The sequence below is a fragment of the Caretta caretta genome, chromosome 10, assembly GCF_965140235.1.
Source record: "Caretta caretta isolate rCarCar2 chromosome 10, rCarCar1.hap1, whole genome shotgun sequence".
Classification (NCBI taxonomy): domain Eukaryota; kingdom Metazoa; phylum Chordata; order Testudines; family Cheloniidae; genus Caretta; species Caretta caretta.
The window spans coordinates 76961758-76981796 of record NC_134215.1 but is presented as its reverse complement, the minus strand read 5'-3'; the positions used below and the strand labels follow the sequence as shown (position 1 = coordinate 76981796).

General features: G+C 43.4%; 1 protein-coding gene across 2 annotated transcripts in view; it reads left to right on the top strand.

The window, feature by feature from the left end:
• ADAMTS17 (ADAM metallopeptidase with thrombospondin type 1 motif 17) overlaps positions 1 to 20039 on the top strand; it is a 251727-nt gene that overhangs the window by 207093 nt on the left and 24595 nt on the right. For both annotated transcript variants that reach the window (XM_048867620.2, XM_048867619.2), the window contains one exon: positions 13572 to 13776. In XM_048867620.2, coding sequence (XP_048723577.1) covers positions 13572 to 13776 — 205 coding nt within the window. The remainder of the gene's footprint in view (positions 1 to 13571; positions 13777 to 20039) is intronic.

Genomic DNA, 20039 nt, shown 5'->3' with positions numbered 1-20039 from the left:
CCAGTGGGAGAAGCCAGTGATTTTGGAGCACAAGGTCAGGACTGTAGTCCTGGTCACCCATGTGTATGTAATTTATTCCTATGAGCATGTCTGTTTTTTTCAGCATCTAGTTTGCTATATGGTCCAGCCATTAGAAGGAGTCATAGCTACACTCAGTCCATTCCATGTGAGTCTGTCAAGTCCAGTGTCCACTGGCAAATATCTAATTATTCAGAGGAAGACCAAAAAAATATCCAGCACAAGATGCGTGGGCCAGGGATGCAGTGCTGTAAATGGGAGGAAGGGAGCAATTTCTGAGCCTGTAGATGAAGTTCAGGGCTTGTTACTAAGGGGTTAGTTATTTGACGGTATGAATCCACACTGCTCTAGATCAGTTCTTGCTAAATAAATATGGAGGGAGAGGCCAAATGGAATTAGGTGGACTTTATTGGCTAGAACTAAATGCATTTATGCCAAATAATTTAGGACAACTGGCTGGAGATGAAGTAAATTCAGTGTTACAGAGCACACGAAGCCAGGAGACACCCCCGGTTTGCTCTGGGATAAACATGCAGGCTAGCCTTCATCTTGGTTTCCCCCACTATAAAATTAACATAATATTACTGCAGTTAAGCTTCACGAAGACTAAATGACGTCTGTGTCACTGTGTGGCTTGAGTCTCCATGGGCAGAGCTTCAGAATTTATCCCCAAGGGAAGATTAGCAGGATAATAGAACACGTTTCATTATGGGAGAAATTCAGTCCCATGCTGCTTCAGCCCCCAGGGAGCTTGCTTAAGGGCCTCTGCCTTCCCTGCAGGCTGGAGAGGGGGCCTCCATACCAGCCCCCATGATGGGGGTGTAGGCAGGGATAATTGGACCTGAACTAGATCTGGTGGCAGGGATGGCAGAAGCTTCCTAACAGTGGGGGGGCCACCCCCCGCACCATCCCTTCCCCTGAGGCTCCACCGTGGTGCTGCCTCTTAACCCCCCCAAACCCCGCCCCTCCTCACTCTTCTCCACACCCCCGCTCACACTTACGGCTGGTGAAAAGTTGCGGGACCATGGTGGCACTGATGTTCTGTGTCTGGTGCAAGGGAATGGCTGCCACTGTTCTGATGGGATTGGCACCCACTTACACCAGGGCTGAATTTGATCCCTTGCATAATTGTTGATGTCATTGATGAAGGAAGAAAAAAGAACTGTAACACTGAATTCAACTAAGCCCCCCTCCCCAAGACTCATGTAAATTAGCAGGCAATGTTATTGATCCTGTATTCCCTGGGAAAATAACAAAATCTGTCAAAATGATGAGCGCTAAAGTAAAAAGAAACCTGCCTGAGTGAGAGTTGGCAAGTCTGTTAGCAGAATGACTACTGTACTGGAAAATTACTGCGTGCTGTTTATAAAGGCAATCAGACAGGAATGTTAGTCTTGGAGTCCCGCTTTCTACATCAGCAGCTGTATTATTCTACTAGATTCCTGGTGTTTTTTTATTCCCTAAACTTTTAGTGACTGGGTGTGGCACAACCTGTTATCAAAATCAAGGTTCACCTGATTATTTTGACCCAATGTAGCACTTGACGCAAAGAACAGTTTCAGGCATGTAATATAACGGGATAATGGGAAAGGTCTGGGTATTACAGTGAATTCAGAAGGTGACTTGTAAACAATTTATCCTTGCCTTCCCTGCTCTATCCTCAACTTAGTTTGATAGCTCTTAGTAAAGAATATCTGAAAATCAATACCAAGAGAATAACTCTCAAAAAGCCCTCCCATTACACACACACACAGAGAGAGAGAGAGAGAGAAAGAGAAGATCTTGAAGTTAATGGAGATTTTACCATTGACTTCCATGGAGACTGGATTTCACCCAATGATTGATATATAGATATAGATACTCTGTAGCACTGAAAACAACTGCAAGGACGTTTTAAAAGTGTACTAACTAGATCTGATGTTTAGCTCTTACCTGTGTAGTAAATAACAGCTAGTTTGTTGTTTGTTTCTTCGAGTGCTTGCTCATGTCGATTACGTTCTAGGTATGCGCACGCCCCTGTGCGCGGTTGTCGGAGATTTTTGCCTTAGCCGTATCTGTAGGGTGGGATGTGGCACACCCTTGAGTTCGGTGCTCATGTGTCGGTATATCAGGTGCCACCGGCCCTTCGCCCTCTCAGTTCCTTCTTACCGCCCCTGATGGTCAGTCAAAGCATCTTTCCTTGCATAGCAAGGGCTAGCGGTTTGTGTCTTCTGACTTCGAGCCTTAGAGCCTTGTAAATAGTTGTTTATAGTAGTTAGTGTTAAGTAGTTGTTAAGTGTAGTTAGAAGTTAGAGTCCGAGTGGGGACTTTGCCTCAGGCAGGGCATGCCCTGCTCTCCAGGGTTTAAGCCATGTGCGGACTGTAACAGGCCTATGCCTGTAAGTGACCCCCACAGCAGCCGCCTCAAGTGCTTGGGGGAATCACATGTGAAGGACAAGCATCGTATTTGTAAACTTTTTCAACCCAGGACTCAGAAAGAGTGGGATATTCATTTGAGGGCTCTTCTCATGGAGGCTGCCCTCCATCCCGCTTCCGAGCCATCCCGCCAAGATTCAACTCCTAGTACCTTGGGCTTGGTACGCAGAGTACCTCCACTACCAGGCTCTGCCTGGCACTGCTCCCCATCGCCAGTGCCCAGAAAGAAAACTAAGCACAGCTCCCCGGCACCAGGCAAGAAAGGCCATGGGGCATCGGGCAAAGGACCCATTTCGGTCTGCCCCCTGGTCGGGGCCCTTAGCCCCTTAACGGATCCACCACTGACTCCTGGGAGCGGTAGGGGACCTAAACTGGCAGTGACATTAGCACCTTCCCAAGCTCCCCCAGTGCCGAGAGAGCAGAGGCCTCTGCCTGCACCGCCAGCACCGTGCGTGCCGCAGAAAGCAGCAAAGGCTCCCTACAAGGCAAACCAGCCGCTAAGACTCCCTAGGGGGCTGTGGAGCGCCACCAATCCCCCAAGCCAAGGCAGCGCTCTGTCTCCACGCTGCAGATCTCCAGCATTGCAGCTCAGATCCTTTGGTCACCAGCATAGTTTCTCGGGGCTAAACCCTGCCATTTTCGGCTGCCCCTCCCTCCCACCCCCTCTTCCCCGTCCCTCTTCAGGGACCCTTCTCATGAGCAACTCCTTGTTCAAGAGGTCGAGAACCTCCTGCACCTGGGGGCGGGGGATGAGGTCCCTCAGGACATGAAAGGAAAGGGGTTCTATTCCCATTACTTCCTAATCCCGAAAGAAAAAGGGGGCCTCAGACCTATTCTGGACCGGCTTTGCCTCAACAAGTCTCTCAGAAAGTTGAAGTTTCACATGGTCTCCGTGGCCTCCATCATCCCCTCCCTGGATCTGGGAGACTGGTATGCCACCCTCAACTTGAAGGATGCTTATTTCCATATTCCAAGGTCACAGGTGTTTCCTCTGTTTCATAGTGGACGGACACCATTTTCAATTCATAGCACTACCCCTTGGCCTCTCACTGTTCACAAAATGTATGGCACCAGTGGCCGCTTACCTGAGATGTTGAGGGGGTCCAGATCTTCCCATATCTCGACCCCTGGCTCATCAAGGGCACGTCTCAGGAACAAGTGCAGAGGAGTGTCCATCTGGTGCGTTCCACCTGCCGCGACCTGGGCCTGTTTATAAATGAGAAAAAATCCACCTTAACACCGGTCCAGCAAATAGAGTTCATTGGGGCAGTTCTCAACTCTATGTGAGTCAGAGCCTTCCTTCCGGAAGCGCGTTTTCAGGCCATGTCGGACCTGATCTCCCATGTGAAGAACAACCCGCTCAGCACGGCTCACACCTGCCTGCAATTGTTGGGCCACATGGTCAGTCATGCCCAGCTCCATCTCAGGCCTCTGCAAACAGACCTGGCGTTGGTCTGCATCCCCAACAGGCACGACCTAGACCAGGTAGTCAGGGTACCAGATCACATCCGGTGGTCCCTGGATTGGTGGGTTGGCCCCCAGGTCGGTGTTGGAGGGAGTCCCCTTCGTGACCCTGTCCCTGTCATTGACCCTGCCACGGACCTGGGCTAGGGAGCCCACCTTGGTGAATTGAGCATCTGGGGCCTCTGGTTGCAGGACAATCTGACCCTCCATATCAATGTCAAGGAGCTCAGAGTGGTTTGCCTGGCTTGCCAGACTTTCTTGCCTCACCTGAAGGGCAAGGTGGTGCAGATCCTGATGGACAATACCGCAGTGATATATTACATCAACAGGCAGGGTGGAGCCAGGTCGTCGGCCCTTTGCCAAGAAGCTCTCTGCCTGTGAGATTTTTGTGTGTGGCATGCCATTCGTCTGGTAGCCGTGCACCTGGAGCCAGGAATGTTTTAGCAGATCACCTCAGCAGGACCTTCTCATCTCGCCACGAGTGGTGGCTCCATCCGGGCATAGGGCCGGCAGCGTTTAATATGCTGACCCTACAGATACCGTTACGGCAAAAATTTCTGACAACCCCTAGAATGCAATGGACGTGAGCAACACATCTCAAAGAACAACTGTTACGAAAAGGTAGGTAACTGTTTTATGTTGAATGAGAATATTCACAGTAGAATCTATATGAAATAGAACTCTAACACTGTATTGTTTCGCTTTAGTTTCTGTTCCAAGTAGTAATTTGATTTTTTTGTTTTTAGTTTATGGCCCTTTTTTTCCCTATAGTCCCTTGTTCAGCAACACTGATCAATGCTGTCGTCTTTAGTGAAGATACTCAAGGAACCGCTATAATAAAAATGGTGAAACTGTTGTTACGTCGAAGGTGGCATAGGTTAAATCAGAGACTTTATTGCAAATGTAGGGAAAATTAGCTTTCAATGCCATTGGGCAGGTAGTAAAGCAATAAACATACAGTGAGTGCACGCCTGCCTGCGTGCTCATACATATAGTGGAACATTCAGACATGTACATAGCTGCCCTGTACAGGGCTCAAGATGGGTAAGTGCGTGAAATGTAATGGCCTGTGATATAAGCAGATTAGACTGGATATTCTAATGGTCCCTCTGGCCTTAAACTGAATCATGAATCAATGAAAAGTAACCTCATAATCTTTTTGTCTCCCTCGCCTACCCTATCATCTCATTTGTTGACATCTTCCATTGCAACTTGTCCAGATCTTTGACTGCAAGCTTTTCAATCATTCATAGTTCTTGCAAACATTCAGCATCCCCAGATTTAGATATAAGATATTGTACACACTAGTTTTCCCAAGGAACCTGGGAGTTTCAGGCATGAACAAGTAGGTAGAAGTGGTATTTCAAGAGTAATGACTAATCCAGGCCCTCGAAAGATCAAATAATGAGCTGATCCTCCAAAGGAAGTTTAAAGTTTGCTCCAGGGGCCTGCCAGATGAATGTTGCCACAGCAGATTAGACAAAGAACTCCCAAACTCCTCAAAAGAGATAGTAAGAGGTCAAAGGTTGAGGAAGACTCAAGTGGCAGAGATTTAAGACCTCTACTCAGGTTGCGTGGCCTGTCTATCCCGGTAGCACTTGGCCTTTCAGAGTCTGCCGACATTCACACCCTTGCCATTCCGTGGGTTAATATCTTTGCTTGAAAGCCCACCGTCTAAACAGAACCGCCATTTGATTTAAGCATCCCGCTCTCCAACCTTCTGCACGGTACTCTTCACAAAAAGTCCCATAGACAAAATCATCCCTAGGATTGTGAGAGAGATGAGTTCCTGTCACATAAATAATTCAGCCCTTATTGGAAACAGAAGAGAGGCTCTCAAGTGACTGTCTGCAGCACTCAGATTTTTAACTGAAGATAATGTTTTCACCTGGGAGGAAAAAACACGAATATAAAAGGGCTGCCATGTCAACAATCCCTGAGATCATGTTACAGGCTTATAACATGACTGGGAGCCAAATGCTATATATGCTATACACAGCTGGCTTACTTAATAAGATAGGGCTTACCTGATTGTTTGAAGTTAGAGCAGCCGAATTATTTTTTATGTTGACATAAGCAAATGCCTAAATTTAAAAAAAAAAAAAAAAGAGAGGCTCAGTCTCAAGGTGCATACAGGCGTGTACATTGTGTCTAATGACTAGCAAAGGAAACCTGTCTGGTTTACAACTTAATAGTAACCGTCCAGGAATGTTGTGCATCACATTTTTTGGTTGCAGACATACACGTTACTTATCGGGCAGTCTGTTGCTGCTGATAATGACGCTAATGTAGTCCTGCATGTTCCTTTAACAAGTACGAAACTAGCAGCAGCATATTTAATCAACTATCTTATCAACGAGGATAGAATCCTGCGTAATTTCCGCTCTTGCTCCCATCAGTAGCCATGGTGTTTGACTCCGGATGCTCTCAGTTTGCTGTCTTGCAAGCACTAGAAATGATGCTGGATGACTGATTTTTAAGGGACTTGTCAATATTGCAAACATTACTCCTGGGGTTTTTGTTACAGGAGCTCCTTTTGTAACCTCCCTCAAAACTCTAAAAAGGATCTTACTGCAAAATTGGTGCCTAACAGTGATATTTTCAATATGATCAATTAACCAGTTCAGTCTGGAATCTCTAAACCCAAAAAGGAGCCATAGATGTGCATCCATTAGCCAGTGACTGTGAGGTGGATGTAAGATTTAAATAAAAACTCCTCTATAGAGGATGAAGAACTAGCAAGCTTATGTAAAGAGAGATGTCAAAGGAAGCTACTCTAGGACTTGTCATATTAAAACAGAACAGTGGTTCTTCAGTTCTAGTATCCTATTTCTGACAGTGCCCAATGCAAAATACTACAAAGGAAGGCATAAAACCAGCATAATGCACCTACCACTAATTTTCCATGGGAGAAATGTCTTCCTGACCCAAGTTTATGCCCTAAAGCACAGGTTTTGATAACCCTTCTAATTTTACCAAACCTAGCGTGCATGCAGATGCTGGTTTTGTCCATATGATACTTCACATTTATTTAGAGCCTCTAAGAATCATAAAGTGCTTTGGAAACCTCATAGAGTTAAGCCTCACAACATCATTATGAAGGAACAATGGTGATTTATGGAAGTACAGGCTAAAGGAAGTAGGTTATTAGCTGATAACGGAGTTTTAGGCATTAATGGAGGAATACTGCAAAGTATCTAAGCAAGCATACAACAAAAGAATAATCATTTAGCAGGACCATTAACCTGTTTTCCTCTGGCAATTTACGTGTGTGAAATCTCATAGTTTTCTCTGTTTTGGCACACTATATCGGTACCTCTTATGCCTAGAAAAATCAGAAGTAAAACTCCATCTTTTTTTCAACTGTTTAGAGATAAGGAACCAGATTCAGAGCTGGTGGGAGTGGGTGCAGCTCCATTGATTTCAGTGGAGATGCACCTGCTTTCACCGTGTTGGAATTTGGCCCATAAATTTTAGTCGCTAATGAATTTGCAGCAGAAATCATCAATCCATTTTCCGGCCAGAGTTTGCACGAATTGAACCCAGAACATGGTTTACACTGCAGTCCAAGGATTCTAAACATACCAGTCTTGTTGAACCAGAATCCCTAGCTTTGGCACCACAATAAATGTAGAAACAAAGCAGCTAAAAATCTCGGGCACATAATTTGCTGAGAACCATATTTTAAACTAATTGTTGTTTCTTCATGGCTCTCACTGGGTTTGCAGAAAGAACATCTGCTGGGCATCTGTTTTGGCTTTGTTGCATCAGGATGTTTTAATTGTTCTCTAAAGTGAAAGGAAGGACGTGAATATTTTATCATACGTTTACCCAGTGTAACTTTTTATAGGGATCTGATGCTTGTTTGACTAAATACCAGGATTAATTACATGCTGTATCTCTGGATTGTGCTGCTTCCCAGATTTTATGGATGTGTCCCAAGAAATGTCTTCTATTGCAGATAGTCACTACATATGCTGGGCCTGGAGCGCATGGCTGGCACATTGGCTCTTTTAGTGAAAAAAAATTTCATAGGATTAGGGCCGTCAATGTCCCCTGATTCTGCCACTCCTTTCTGGATGATCTTGGGCATGTTGCTTCTCTCCCTGTTCCTAGTTTTCCTGTACAGTGGGGATAATGATACCTACCTCCTTGGTAAAGCACTTTGAAATCTATGGATGAAAAGTGCTAGATTAGAGCTAGGGTATTATTCCTTATTATTGAGCAGTCTGCATAGTGTTGAGTTTAGTCATAGGATTTTGCATTCAAAGGGATCAGTTCTGCCACCTCTACGTATACTGAGTGGTACCCTACTCTGCAACAAATCTCACAGAAACTGATTTTTTAAACCTACCCAGAGCCAATTTTTGGTGCCTGGGTTTGGCACTGACTTGCTGCATGATGCTGAGCAAGTCTCTTCATCTCACTTCAGTTTCCCCACATTTAAAAGGGAAGTCAAGATATTAGCCCACTTTTTTAGGGAAGCACTCTGGGACCTTCAGATGAAAAGCAATGGGTAAGTGCTAAGTGAAATCATTGGAGGAGATCTTTATAGTCGCAAAGGAAGTTAGGCATCCAACTACCCATAGACTTTCAATGGAAATTGCATCTTTACATCCCTTTGTGCCTTTTAATATCTCCCCCATTACTATTATTCAAACTTTAAAACTAGCCCCTGGCTCTAAAATGGGGCCAAACCAAAACCCTCAGTCCAACCGTCTCTGAACTTTGGAGATGTTTGAATCCAGATCCAAACTTCCTGGCTCTGGCCCAGTTCACACTGTGGCTAGAACAAGATGGATGCTGAAACCTCAGCCGTGCAGTATTCGTTCATTTCAGTATTTGTACCAGTTGGTGCTGATGGCAGCAGTGTCAGGATGGGTGTAAGAGGCCCAGGTTTGAAGCCATTTCTGCCCTCAAGTACAATTCATACTATCAGTTTCAACTGACTGTTTCCCTCTGCACTACTTATAGCATTCCCTCTTCCCCTCCCTAGAGACTGGGATGTTGATTTTTAGATCATGGGAGAAGGAATTTTATAAAACTAAAGCACCCAGAATTTCACCCAGCTTCTCCTGCTTCTGCTCAAATGTCACACACCGATACTCAGCTGGATTATTGAGATCAAATGGGCCAAACCTGCTGACTGACACAGCTCCATTGAAGTGGGTGGCACCGGTTTACACCAGCAGAGAATATGGCCCATCTTTCAACAACATCAAGGATTCAAAGCAATTTGTCAAAAAATCAGCATGTTTCATGAAGGCTGTGATAGATGATCCTTGCTCATCTTGCTCTAATAATCACCCATGCAGCGACTGTTACTTGTTTGCTGAGAGTTAAACTATATTTTAAAGCGCACAGAGGGCTTGTTCCTTACCTATTAAGGCACTATGCCTTGAGGACTCTGATCATTGACGCTGTATGATTCATTATTTATAAGCCTTTTAATTGATAAGAAATCTCTCATCTTAATTACTAGCAGCATTTCCATTTTGGCTCTCAAACCCATTGCAAACGCTGGAAAGGGAAATACTACTTGGAGTTCTAGCCTGCAAAGATGGTATTAATTTAGGCCAGGATCCTGCAAAGACTAGCTCACACTTGACTTGGCTCACTGAATAGTCCCTTTGCGTTCAGTGTGTAAAGTTAAACACTCATGTAAATTGTTGCAGAATCAAGAGCCCCCCAGAAAAGAAATTGTAGGATAAGACTTACGCTTGTTTCATTCTTTGTTTTGAATATGATTGATTACGGCTGATACAATGGAGTTTTTCCTAAAGCTCAGGACTGAACATCAAGAGATGTGAATTATGTTTCCAAGTCACTTCAACCATCTGTGCCTCAGTTTCTCCATCTGCAGAATGGCAGTGCAGATTCTTCCCAGGATCACAAAAGGGTGACGGGGAAAGTGAGGCTTAATTAATTTGAGATCCTTGGAGACGAAGTGCTGTAGAGGTGGGAAGTACTATAATTATTATTATAAAATTATGCAACCTATTTATGCTTTTAATTTTCTTTAAAAAAGAGGAAACATATAATAAAGTTACTGAAGTAGTCATAAAAATAGACTGTGGTGAAATGGTGAGTTGAAATGTATTGGTCAATGGCACTGTTATGACGTTCATATCCAGTTGGGAATTTGTTTGCACTTTTGGACCCAGAATGTACAGTTCAATTTGTTGCTGCAATTTTTATCTTTTCAATCTTTAAAAGTAAACCTTTATCTTTGGATACTGTAAAAGTGCTTGGTGTTACTGGCAGAGCTTGGTTTGCAAATGGACATTTGTTTGCCTAATATCTGCTGTACTGTTTTGGAGTAAGGGAAGAATTAGCTTTGAGAGAGAGCTACAAGAACTCTGCTTGTTCTCAAGTAGTTTTGACTCCAGTCATGAGCCTCATTCTCAGGTCTGGGGCAGCTGTGCCAAACTGAGTGCAGGACCTGAGTTGGGGGACAAAGGTGGCTTTATACCAGCTCTGTGACTCTGTTAAAGAGTAATTCAGCTCACAGTGTAAGTTAGTGACCCTAAGGTAGCTCTAACTTATACCTGGCTACCAGAGAAGGGGTGGGACATAGAGATGTTAGAATCACATCCCCTTGAGCAGGATGTGGTGCAGAGGGAATTTTCCATTTGGAATAAGTGCCAGGCTTTTCCAGCGCCTTTGTGCCACAGAGCAGTGCATTGGTGATTGTTGTCTTCGATATCACTGCGTGGGCAGTCTGTCAGGGGCTCACTGTTGAATGGCAACCACTGCATGAAGGAAAAGAATATGCCGGCAGGTACTGAGGTGAAAGACAAACTGATAGGGATGTGGCTTCGTTGCCCGCTGTAACAAGCTGGGCAAAATCTCCTGGTTTTACTTTCCAAGGTGTTTGTGGCCAAAGTGACAATGAAATCACATGGGCCAAAATAACAAAAAGAAAAACATGATTTTTCGCTTTCCCTTGAAATTAGCAAAAAAAAATCTGAATTTGACAGTTTCACTTTCTGTGCCAAGCTTTTTGCAGAGCTGTAGGCATCAGCTGTATTCATGGCCTATTCAGAGCAAACTGAGCATGCAATGGAAGGGATGACTTCTCTAGAGGTGCCTCTGAGAAAGTTACTCGTTACCTTGAAGGAGGTGCCTCCCATCCCCTGGAAACTGTAACTATTCTCTTAGGCTCTGCCTTTCTGTGATTGATAGAATTTTCCGTGTCAAAGGAAACCCCATTTTTCTTGGCTGACACCTTGTTACTTGCTTTTCATGTTCGGATTTCAGAGAACTGCTAGGACATAGCTTTGCTCCTCTTTTTAGCGACCTGACAAGGCCCTAGACTCTGTGGTTCAGTGATGTACCATGGCAGATCTGTAACTGCACTTGTATGCCACTCGTAGAGAGACACTGGAAATCTCTCTTTGCCCAGGAACCACATTTGAAATATTAAATGTATGAAAGGACCTGATTCCAAAGGTTTTCTGTTGACTTCAGTGGGCTTTGGATCGGTCCTATGTGATCATTCATCTTATATTCATGACATTTATTCTTTCCTATCACTCACTGTTACGTCTCTGTTAGAACGGTGCCTAACGAATCCACTGAACAGGAATGAAATGAGGCACTTTCAACTTCTTGTCAGAGCAAGGGAAAACACAGATAGGAACTCCTTTCCCTTCCTTAAAGGAAGGTCATAATCTGACTGTTTAAGGCATTTCAGGAGTACCTGGCAGGACACATGCTACCCATCCTAAAATGAAAGCAGTTCAGAGCAGCTTCTGCCAAGAATGTATTTTTATCTTTGGCTTTCTCCTTGGCTGTCAATCTCTTTTTTGTCTTCCTTTGCCAGTAGCTATAGATCATGGAGAGACTGCAGTGCTGCTGTGAATATTCAGTGCAGCCATTCCCAATTCTGTGGCTACTTTAAATGAATAAAGCAAATCACTTCCTTTCCACCCATCCCTTTAGTGAACAGCTCCTGTGACCGGACAGGCCACATTCACATTCTGCTCAGAGAGGACCCAACCCAGCTCACTTGAAGTCAATGGGAGACTTCTTTGTTTTCTTCAGTGGACATTGGATCCTCCCCTGATAGGCTGGATGTGTCGGTCCTTCTGTCTCAGTATTAATTACACAGTCGGCATTATCCCATTCCATAACCAAAATACCAAGCAGTCAGATGCTGAGATGCACCAAACTACTCCCCTCGCCTCAAAAAAAAAAAAAAAAAAACGCACTTTCAGTGTCTCCCTAGCTGTTGTAGCCACCAGAATTAATGAATGTGTCAATTGCTTATACACACAAAAAATGTATGCCACTGTTGTGCGTAGGACAGCTGGCAAATCTGTGACCATGTAGCCCATCGCATGTTGTCCTTCTCAAACCAGCTGGCTTCTGCCTTAGCCTCAAAGACGATCATCAGCACAATACCACCATGTTAGCAATGGTAACAGATTGCAAATGAATTAATGACAAATACACACGACAATTATAGTTTTACATTTTGTGGGCTGACCCTTCCCCCACCCCCACCCCCACCCCCAGAAACATTTGTATTTTTTGATAGTTAATTCCTTTAGGAGATGCAAACCTTTCAACAGCCTTTTTTCAAGTGTTGCTCTTAATTAGGCACCTGTGCTTCCCTTCCTGGGCTTTCAGCAAAAATAAATCCTTTCTTTCAAGCAGATTTTTGCCTTTGAGAAAGCATCTTACTTATCTGTGCCACTTCCAGTATTAAGTAACTCAGGATCAGGTGACAAGGAAAAGATTCATTTGATTAAGGATGCTAATCTAGATGACAGTCCGAAATAATAACCCAGAAGGCCGACTTCCCAGAGGAGCAGAGAGGATTGCCTTCCTGTGCACGCACACAGAGCTATTGTTCCAGTCCTTCACTTCGTCCAGGAATTCCCGTAATTACAGAGAACATCTTCCTCATTGACAGATTGCAGGAAGCCATAAGATGGATGCTATGTAGGTATTGTAAAAAGCATCCCTCCTGCCCACCTTCTAAACCAGATTCTTTCCAGACAGAAAATGAAAGGACGAAAAGGAGCAAAATCATCCAAACTGGAACATTCAAACCACAGATGGGTGCTTTAAATCAATACCATGGGAGCCCTTTTAGAAGTATCATCTTGTATTTTTAAAGACAGCTTGAACGTTGGCCATTTGGTTAAGGTTGGATTTGCCAATAAGAGGAATCTTGTCATTTAGCCACCATTTTTAAGGATCACCTTGTGCCTTGAACCTCAAAACAGAGAGAGTGCCCTTATTAAACCTCCAGCCAGCCACAGAGCGATGGACAGCGGAATATTTACATCAAATGGAAAAGATGAGCTAGAAGTGACCCAGTTACACCAACTGTTGGCTTGAGTGCTGTTCTAGAGCAGTGTTATTTGCAAGGGAGCCCTGTAGCCTTCCCCTAGCCAGAGCAAAGGGAGTTTCTCAGACAAGTCACACATTATCTCCAATGTGATCCTGAGTAAATTAGTATCACTGGCCTGTAAGGCGCTTTCCAATCTCCACACAATTCAACCCAAGAAGGTACGTGATCATTATGCGTCTATTTCACACAAGCCAATACAAAATTCGCAGGCTCAGAACGGGAGGTTTGTTTCTCAGCGTTCCCAAGGGATAAACACGGCACTGGATTCCACCCTGTCTTTTTTTATGTTTCTTCTTTGTTTTCTTAATAGGTGGGTGACAGGCCACTGGAGTTCTTGCTCTGCCACCTGTGAGAAAGGCATCCAGTACCGGGAAGTGACTTGTGTTTATCAGTTGCAGAACGGCACCTACGTTAACACCAGAGACCTCTACTGCCTGGGCAACAAACCCACGCCAATACAAAGCTGTGAAGGCCAGGACTGCCTTTCCATCTGGGAGGCTTCAGAATGGTCAAAGGTAAGAATTTGGTTTGAGGGGGAAACCAGAACTCTCTCTAAAATCTCTTGGGCTTGATCCCGAGGGTGCCGAGTGCTCTGGCCCTGATCCAGTAAAACCCTTAAAGTTAAGTACTGGATAGAGGCCAGAGTGCCCAGCACCTTGCAGGACCATGACCAATCAGTATGATTACAAATGCAGAAGAGCTGTATAGTTCTGAGCAGTGTTTTCCATACCAGTGAATTACTGAGGTAGGTTATAAAAACCCAGCTGTATTATGTGTATCTTTCCAATCTGCACTCAAGGGCACCGAGGAGAAGCATTTCAGTGACCTGTGATGAGGAGTTCAACCAGCACAGCAAGCCTTTTACTCGGATCAAGTGTCTTTGAAATTAATATCTGATAAGTGCCCTGTCGAGGAGTTCTATGTTGCAGGATGCCCTGGATCACTCGATCTTTGAGACTTTTCTGATTCTACCTTGTATGATCCTATAAACATGAAAAACTGGTGCATTTATAAAGAGTTTGTAAATGGTTAATACATTATTAATATATGTTACAAGCATGTTATAGACATGAGTAGTATGTGCTATAGGTGGTAATAAGCCATGGTTACAAGCACCCTACTGACCTGTCAGAGTCTAACAATCTTGTAGAGCAATTACTTAGCCTTGTACTAAAATGTCTATTAATCATTTATCAGCATAGTATAAACTATTTATAAATGTGCCCTTATTATAAAGCGTGACCAAAAAAAATCTAATTAGCACATAAGGAAATCCCATTTCTGTACTAGAAATATTGACCTCTTGTTTTACACATGAATTTATAGGAATTAGGCTGGGCCATATGTTATGAAGTAGTAAAAACCACCATTGATGCTGCAGCCTTTAAGGAGAATAGACATAGAAAAGAACTGACATGTCCAATAAAATCCCCAACTATCCCTTAGAATTCAATAGCAAAATAACAAGCTTTGCAACATTAGCAATGAAGGAAGAACAGAAACAATATTTTCATAATTAAAATAATCCTAAACAACTCCAGTGCAAGCCCTCCAGGGACCCTGGATATATACAGGGGTTGCTAGCTTGCCCTGCAGTCCATGCCGCCATAACCTGCACTGGCTAGATTAAAAGGTAGTGCAGGGAGGCCTGCCTGCTCATACCTTCATTTGCTGTATCGATGTACCCTGAGAGATACATTTAGGATGTGATTATTTTTGAATTCGGGATATCAAAGAAGAGGTTTGACAATCCTGTATTGATTTCGAATATATCAGACAGTGGCATTGATAGCATGGCTTCATATTGTGGCAGATCTCTACTCATAGTAGTTGGGGTTCGTGTCCAGATCAGTAGCAGGATATGCTCTAGCCTAGAGGGCCACGTTTTCAAATGGGCCTCAATCCAATTTCTGAAATTGCACCTGCAGATTTGTGTGCACCCGTTTTCGAGCATTTAGTCTTCTATCTGTATCCATGTACAATAATTGTGATGTGTGCATGCAGCATTTGCCTGGCACAGAGCAAACACAGTGTGACATGGCTGTTATGATGGCATTTGTTTATTGCACTAAGTGCTGACTCTGCCCTCTTTAATAAAGTCTGCTATGATTGAAATACCATATAAAGGAAACCTAACAGTCGATAGGTTTTCAGGATTGAGAACGGAGGAGAGGCTGCTGGGCTAGTGGCTGCAGTGTGGCCACTCATCATTCACTGGCACAGACATCTACAAGAGATACAGGCTTATATTTTTGTTGAGTTAGTTGTTTGCCAGTATCCTTTAAACTAATCTCTGGCCTGCAAAGGGTGCATGGTAATTTGCTTCGTCATCTAATTCTCTCCAATAAGATCCCAGCCAAGCTGGCCGGGATGTGTTTCTTGGCCATCATTAACACTCCCAACATGACTTCAATGTTAGTGTTGACATAATACCTGCTAGACTCATCTTGATTAAAAAGTCCATTTCCCCTTCGGCATTGCACTTGTGGTTTCACAGGCATAACTCCAGAATGGCTGTATTACAGGGCAGGGCCAGCCTATGGACAAGAGGATGCTTTTTATCTCTCCCTGTTTTTTACTGTTTACTTTTTTTAGTACAATATCAGATAACTTTGGGTAACTAGGAGTGTTTACGCTCCTAGAACTTCAGGATCCCAGCTGCATTGCAGGGACAGATGGTGTTTTTTAACAGGGACTAAGTGCTATTTAATTGTAGTCAGGAAATCTCCAGTACAAGCGGTAATATTCTAAAGTTCCAGGACAGTATATTATTTTACCATTCAGCAGGACACTATATACATTCGTTAGTGCTTGAAACTCTTTTTCTTCCAAATCTTTTCATCTTTTTCCCATTCCCAAATGGAGGAAGCAAAGTTCTGGGATTTTGGAATGTTTTATAGCCCTTTATACATCATCATTTCAGATTATCCCTTCTTTTTATTTCTGATGGGACGCCTCTTTCTAGGTCTGCTGCATTGAAGAAATGCTTGTTTATGATGGTACTCTTGTCACTGTGGCTTCCTGAAACTCTCACCTATTTCAGATGGGCAAAGCTCTTTAACTGGTTGTGTGTGGTCTTTTGTCACCAATCCATTTCCCAATTAGAACAGTGTTTGCATCTTGCTTTTGTTAAATGACTGTAATTTGAGCTACATAAGGGATTCATGAGAGCAAAAGTCAACTAAACAGTTTCATGACAAACGTGTATTTTTAAGGACAGGTTTCAGAGTAGCAGCCGTGTTAGTCTGTATTCGCAAAAAAGAAAAGGCGTACTTGTGGCACCTTAGAGACTAACAAATTTATTTGAGCATAGGTTATCGTGAGCTACAGCTCACTTCACCTTAGAGACTAACAAATTTATTTGAGCATAAGCTTACGTGAGCTACAGCTCACTTCATCGGATGATCTAATGAGGTGAGCTGTAGCTCACGAAAGCTTATGCTCAAATAAATTTGTTAGTCTCTAAGGTGCCACAAGTCCTCCTTTTCTTTTTGTGTATTTTTTAAATTATCTGAAAGTGAGAGATTTATTTTTCCTGTAATACATTTCTCCAAAGTTTTGGGATCTACATTAATCATTGCCAACCAGTTGGTTTTTGAAGTTAGTTCTTTTTCAAGACATGTTTTTGCGATCATATGGTCCATTTTGACTCAGGAAAGACAATTTCACATTGTGTCAGTCTGAGCACATTTTATACCCATAAACCTTTCTTGGCTGGAAATCAATTAACTCCTTAACATTTGAAACTAAGGTTGTGGGGAAAAAAACCACAATATCACAATGGTGATATTTTATAAACCAATTTTCACATGATTTTTTTTTTTTGGCTACAAAGAAAGAAAATTGAATAAAGTGCAAGTTGAGGTCTGGTCTCCAATGAAAAAGTACATTCTCAAGGCTAAATCCAAGACAGTCTTCGGTGTGTGGAAAAAAATAAGTTCCCTTTTTAATGCCAAATGCTTGGAATATTTGGGTAAAGTATTGCTTGACCCATTTTTAATGACCAAACATAGAGAATAGTTACAAAAGGTGAAAGTTTCTACTGTTCAGGAGTTGGGAAAGAATCTGAAGAAAAATATGCTGATTTGCTTCTACCAAGAGGCCCATAATGACATGTGTAATGCTCAGGGATCAGGTAGGCCAAAGTGCCGTCCAGATAAGTGGTCAAAATTCACACAAGTGGTCCAATAGCCAGCAGATCCAATTCAGGGAGAAGACACAGAGAGGCAGGTAGTGAGATCTGGTGAGATAGTAATTCAGGATCTGATGGGACGGCAAGGCAGAGTCAAGCGGCATCCAAACAGCAGCTAGCAGGCAAAGGCTTGTTGCTCAGACAAGGCCAGAAAGAAAGCGGGAAGTTTATATATGGCCACCAGCCAATCAGGTTCAAGATCATGTAGCCAATCAGGAAGGAGATCCTGGAACCCTGGAAGCTGGCCCATCCAAGTCTGTGAATTCCCTGGTAATTGAATAAGCTGGTGTGACATGATGACCAAGGCTGCTTCCTGGGAATCCAGTCAGCTAGGGTGTGAGACCAGGGTCCTCACAACGGCTTGTTGATGGAGTTGTCTCTTGGCTTTTGTCTCAATTCTTTATAAAACCTTTTGAGGTTTGGTCAGGTGGTTTGTTAATAAAGTAAAGCTGTGTCAGGCCATCTGGTGTAATCTGGACATTCATCAATTGCAAATGTTTTCTGTAGAATCTTTGTAAAACCCATGTACTAAAAAATGTTCTTAATGGTCAGAGCAGTTGAGCAGAGCAATGAACTTGTTAAAGAAGCGGTTGATATGTCACCACTGCAGACACTCTGATCACAGACTGGAACCTTTTTTTAAAACACTGTTTTGTCACCTATAGGAAAGCAAATGTGGTGTAAATTTGTGAAGGACGTAAAGGCTCATGCAAATGAATGCTTGTTTTTCCAAAATGTTTGTAAATCCACTGAGAGATTTTGATGTGAAAAATACTCCTACTTTAGCTTTCCTCACTTTTAGCAAATTGGATAATTCAGGGGGTTACAAACAACATGATGAGACCAAGCACACTTGAGCAGTTCATCCTGTCACCTTCTGAAATCTTACACCACAGTCAGGAACACTGCTTGATAGTTCAGGAACTTCTGCACCAAATGGAGCAATCCATTGCTTGTGGGTACAGCCTAGAGAAATACAGCTTGAGATCTCAGGGAAGTTGATAAGAGCTTTAAAGAGTCTGACATGGCAGTTTACAGAGTTCTCTCTGTAGCCTGAAGGAATTCGTCCCAGTAGCTTGTGGAATCCTGTGATCGTGTTCATTATAAAGATGTAACTTCCACAAGGAGGTCACGCAATGAGCAGCACACAGTAAATTAAGTGGACAGCTTCCCAGATTTTAAAGAAGTGACTTTGTAGTTGCTGTGAAGTATTTAAAGGCATGTCTGTTAGCTTGCCAGCTCATAAACACTTGTCATTCATGTCCTTAACAAGGCCAGCAGGTCAAAACTGCCTGGATTGTATTTTTAAGACAGATGGGCATGCTGAGATTTGTCCATTTGATGTAACATATCAAGCTGATGCTTGTTTCCAGCATAGACCCCCTGAATGGAGAAGCATCTTGGAATATACTCAAAAGACCTCACAAGGTATTTCATATCTCCACTATTTATTCAGTGTCAAGTCAACTCTCTTTTCCTCACTGATCCCTGAGGGGGAGAACTTGACGCTCAAGAGAGGGTTAGTTATCATCTCAGTTGGTATGTATATCGTTTTTCCACCCACCTGTCCCCAGCGGGCTTTCCATGAAAACTGGCTTGTAAACACTGCACTGGCAGAAAAGTGGGGTGTAGGAAGAACATATGTGCTGCTGTACATTGGTGCAATTTAGATGGGTTTGACAATGCCACTAGTTCCAATATCCCTTTGTTGCAAAAGTGATGATTTAAAGCAGTGTTTCTCAGTCTTGGGATTGTGACACCATCCAGGGTGGGCCCCAGAGGGGGCTGTGAGGTCCCAGCAAACTCTCTGACAAATCAAAACAAAAATTCCAACATTCCTTCAACTTGAGTAGCAAAATGATGCTCAGATATCCCTGTGTCCATAGCAGCCCTGGCAGAATCCACTTCCACAGAACTCAAGGACCTTTAGTGCCCACTCACATGCATGTGGATTACGTTGTCCTGGTACTTGTAATCCTGTCTCCTCTAGTGGTTGCTCCCAGCAACTATAACTGTCTGCTGCTTTCTCAGAGCTAAAGAATATACCCCTTATCACCAGTGGGAGAGGCCTGTGCTCTTATTGCTGAAGAGCCCGTCTTTGAGCCCTGCTGATGACTCAGGGGTGTGTGTGTGTCTAGCCATAGTTTGCTGGATGTAGTTTTGAACTGATCGCAAACTGTGGGGTCGAGGAGGGTGAATGGAAATACATTGGCATAATATCACCCTTGGGTTATGTGTACTGTATGATTGCATGCATTGCCATAACCTATGATGGAAAGCATTATTAAACAAATAGAAAAGAATGTGCATGTGTTTGTCATTTGCTCTCAACATAATTATGAGAAAGAACGCTGTGCAGAATCAAAGATACAGTGCTGGGTACACATTATCTGCATTGCAGAAGACCTTGCTGCAGGATTTCGTGAGCTGGTATACCACAAGACCTTGCAAATTCCAGTGTGCATCCAAGGGATGGAGTTGGTGCCACTGTGATATTTAGAATGCTTCATTGCATAGTCATGCAAAATCAAAGGATGCAGAAGCTTCCCTGTGTGTACTCTGGTGTATTTGTCCTTTTTCAGTATT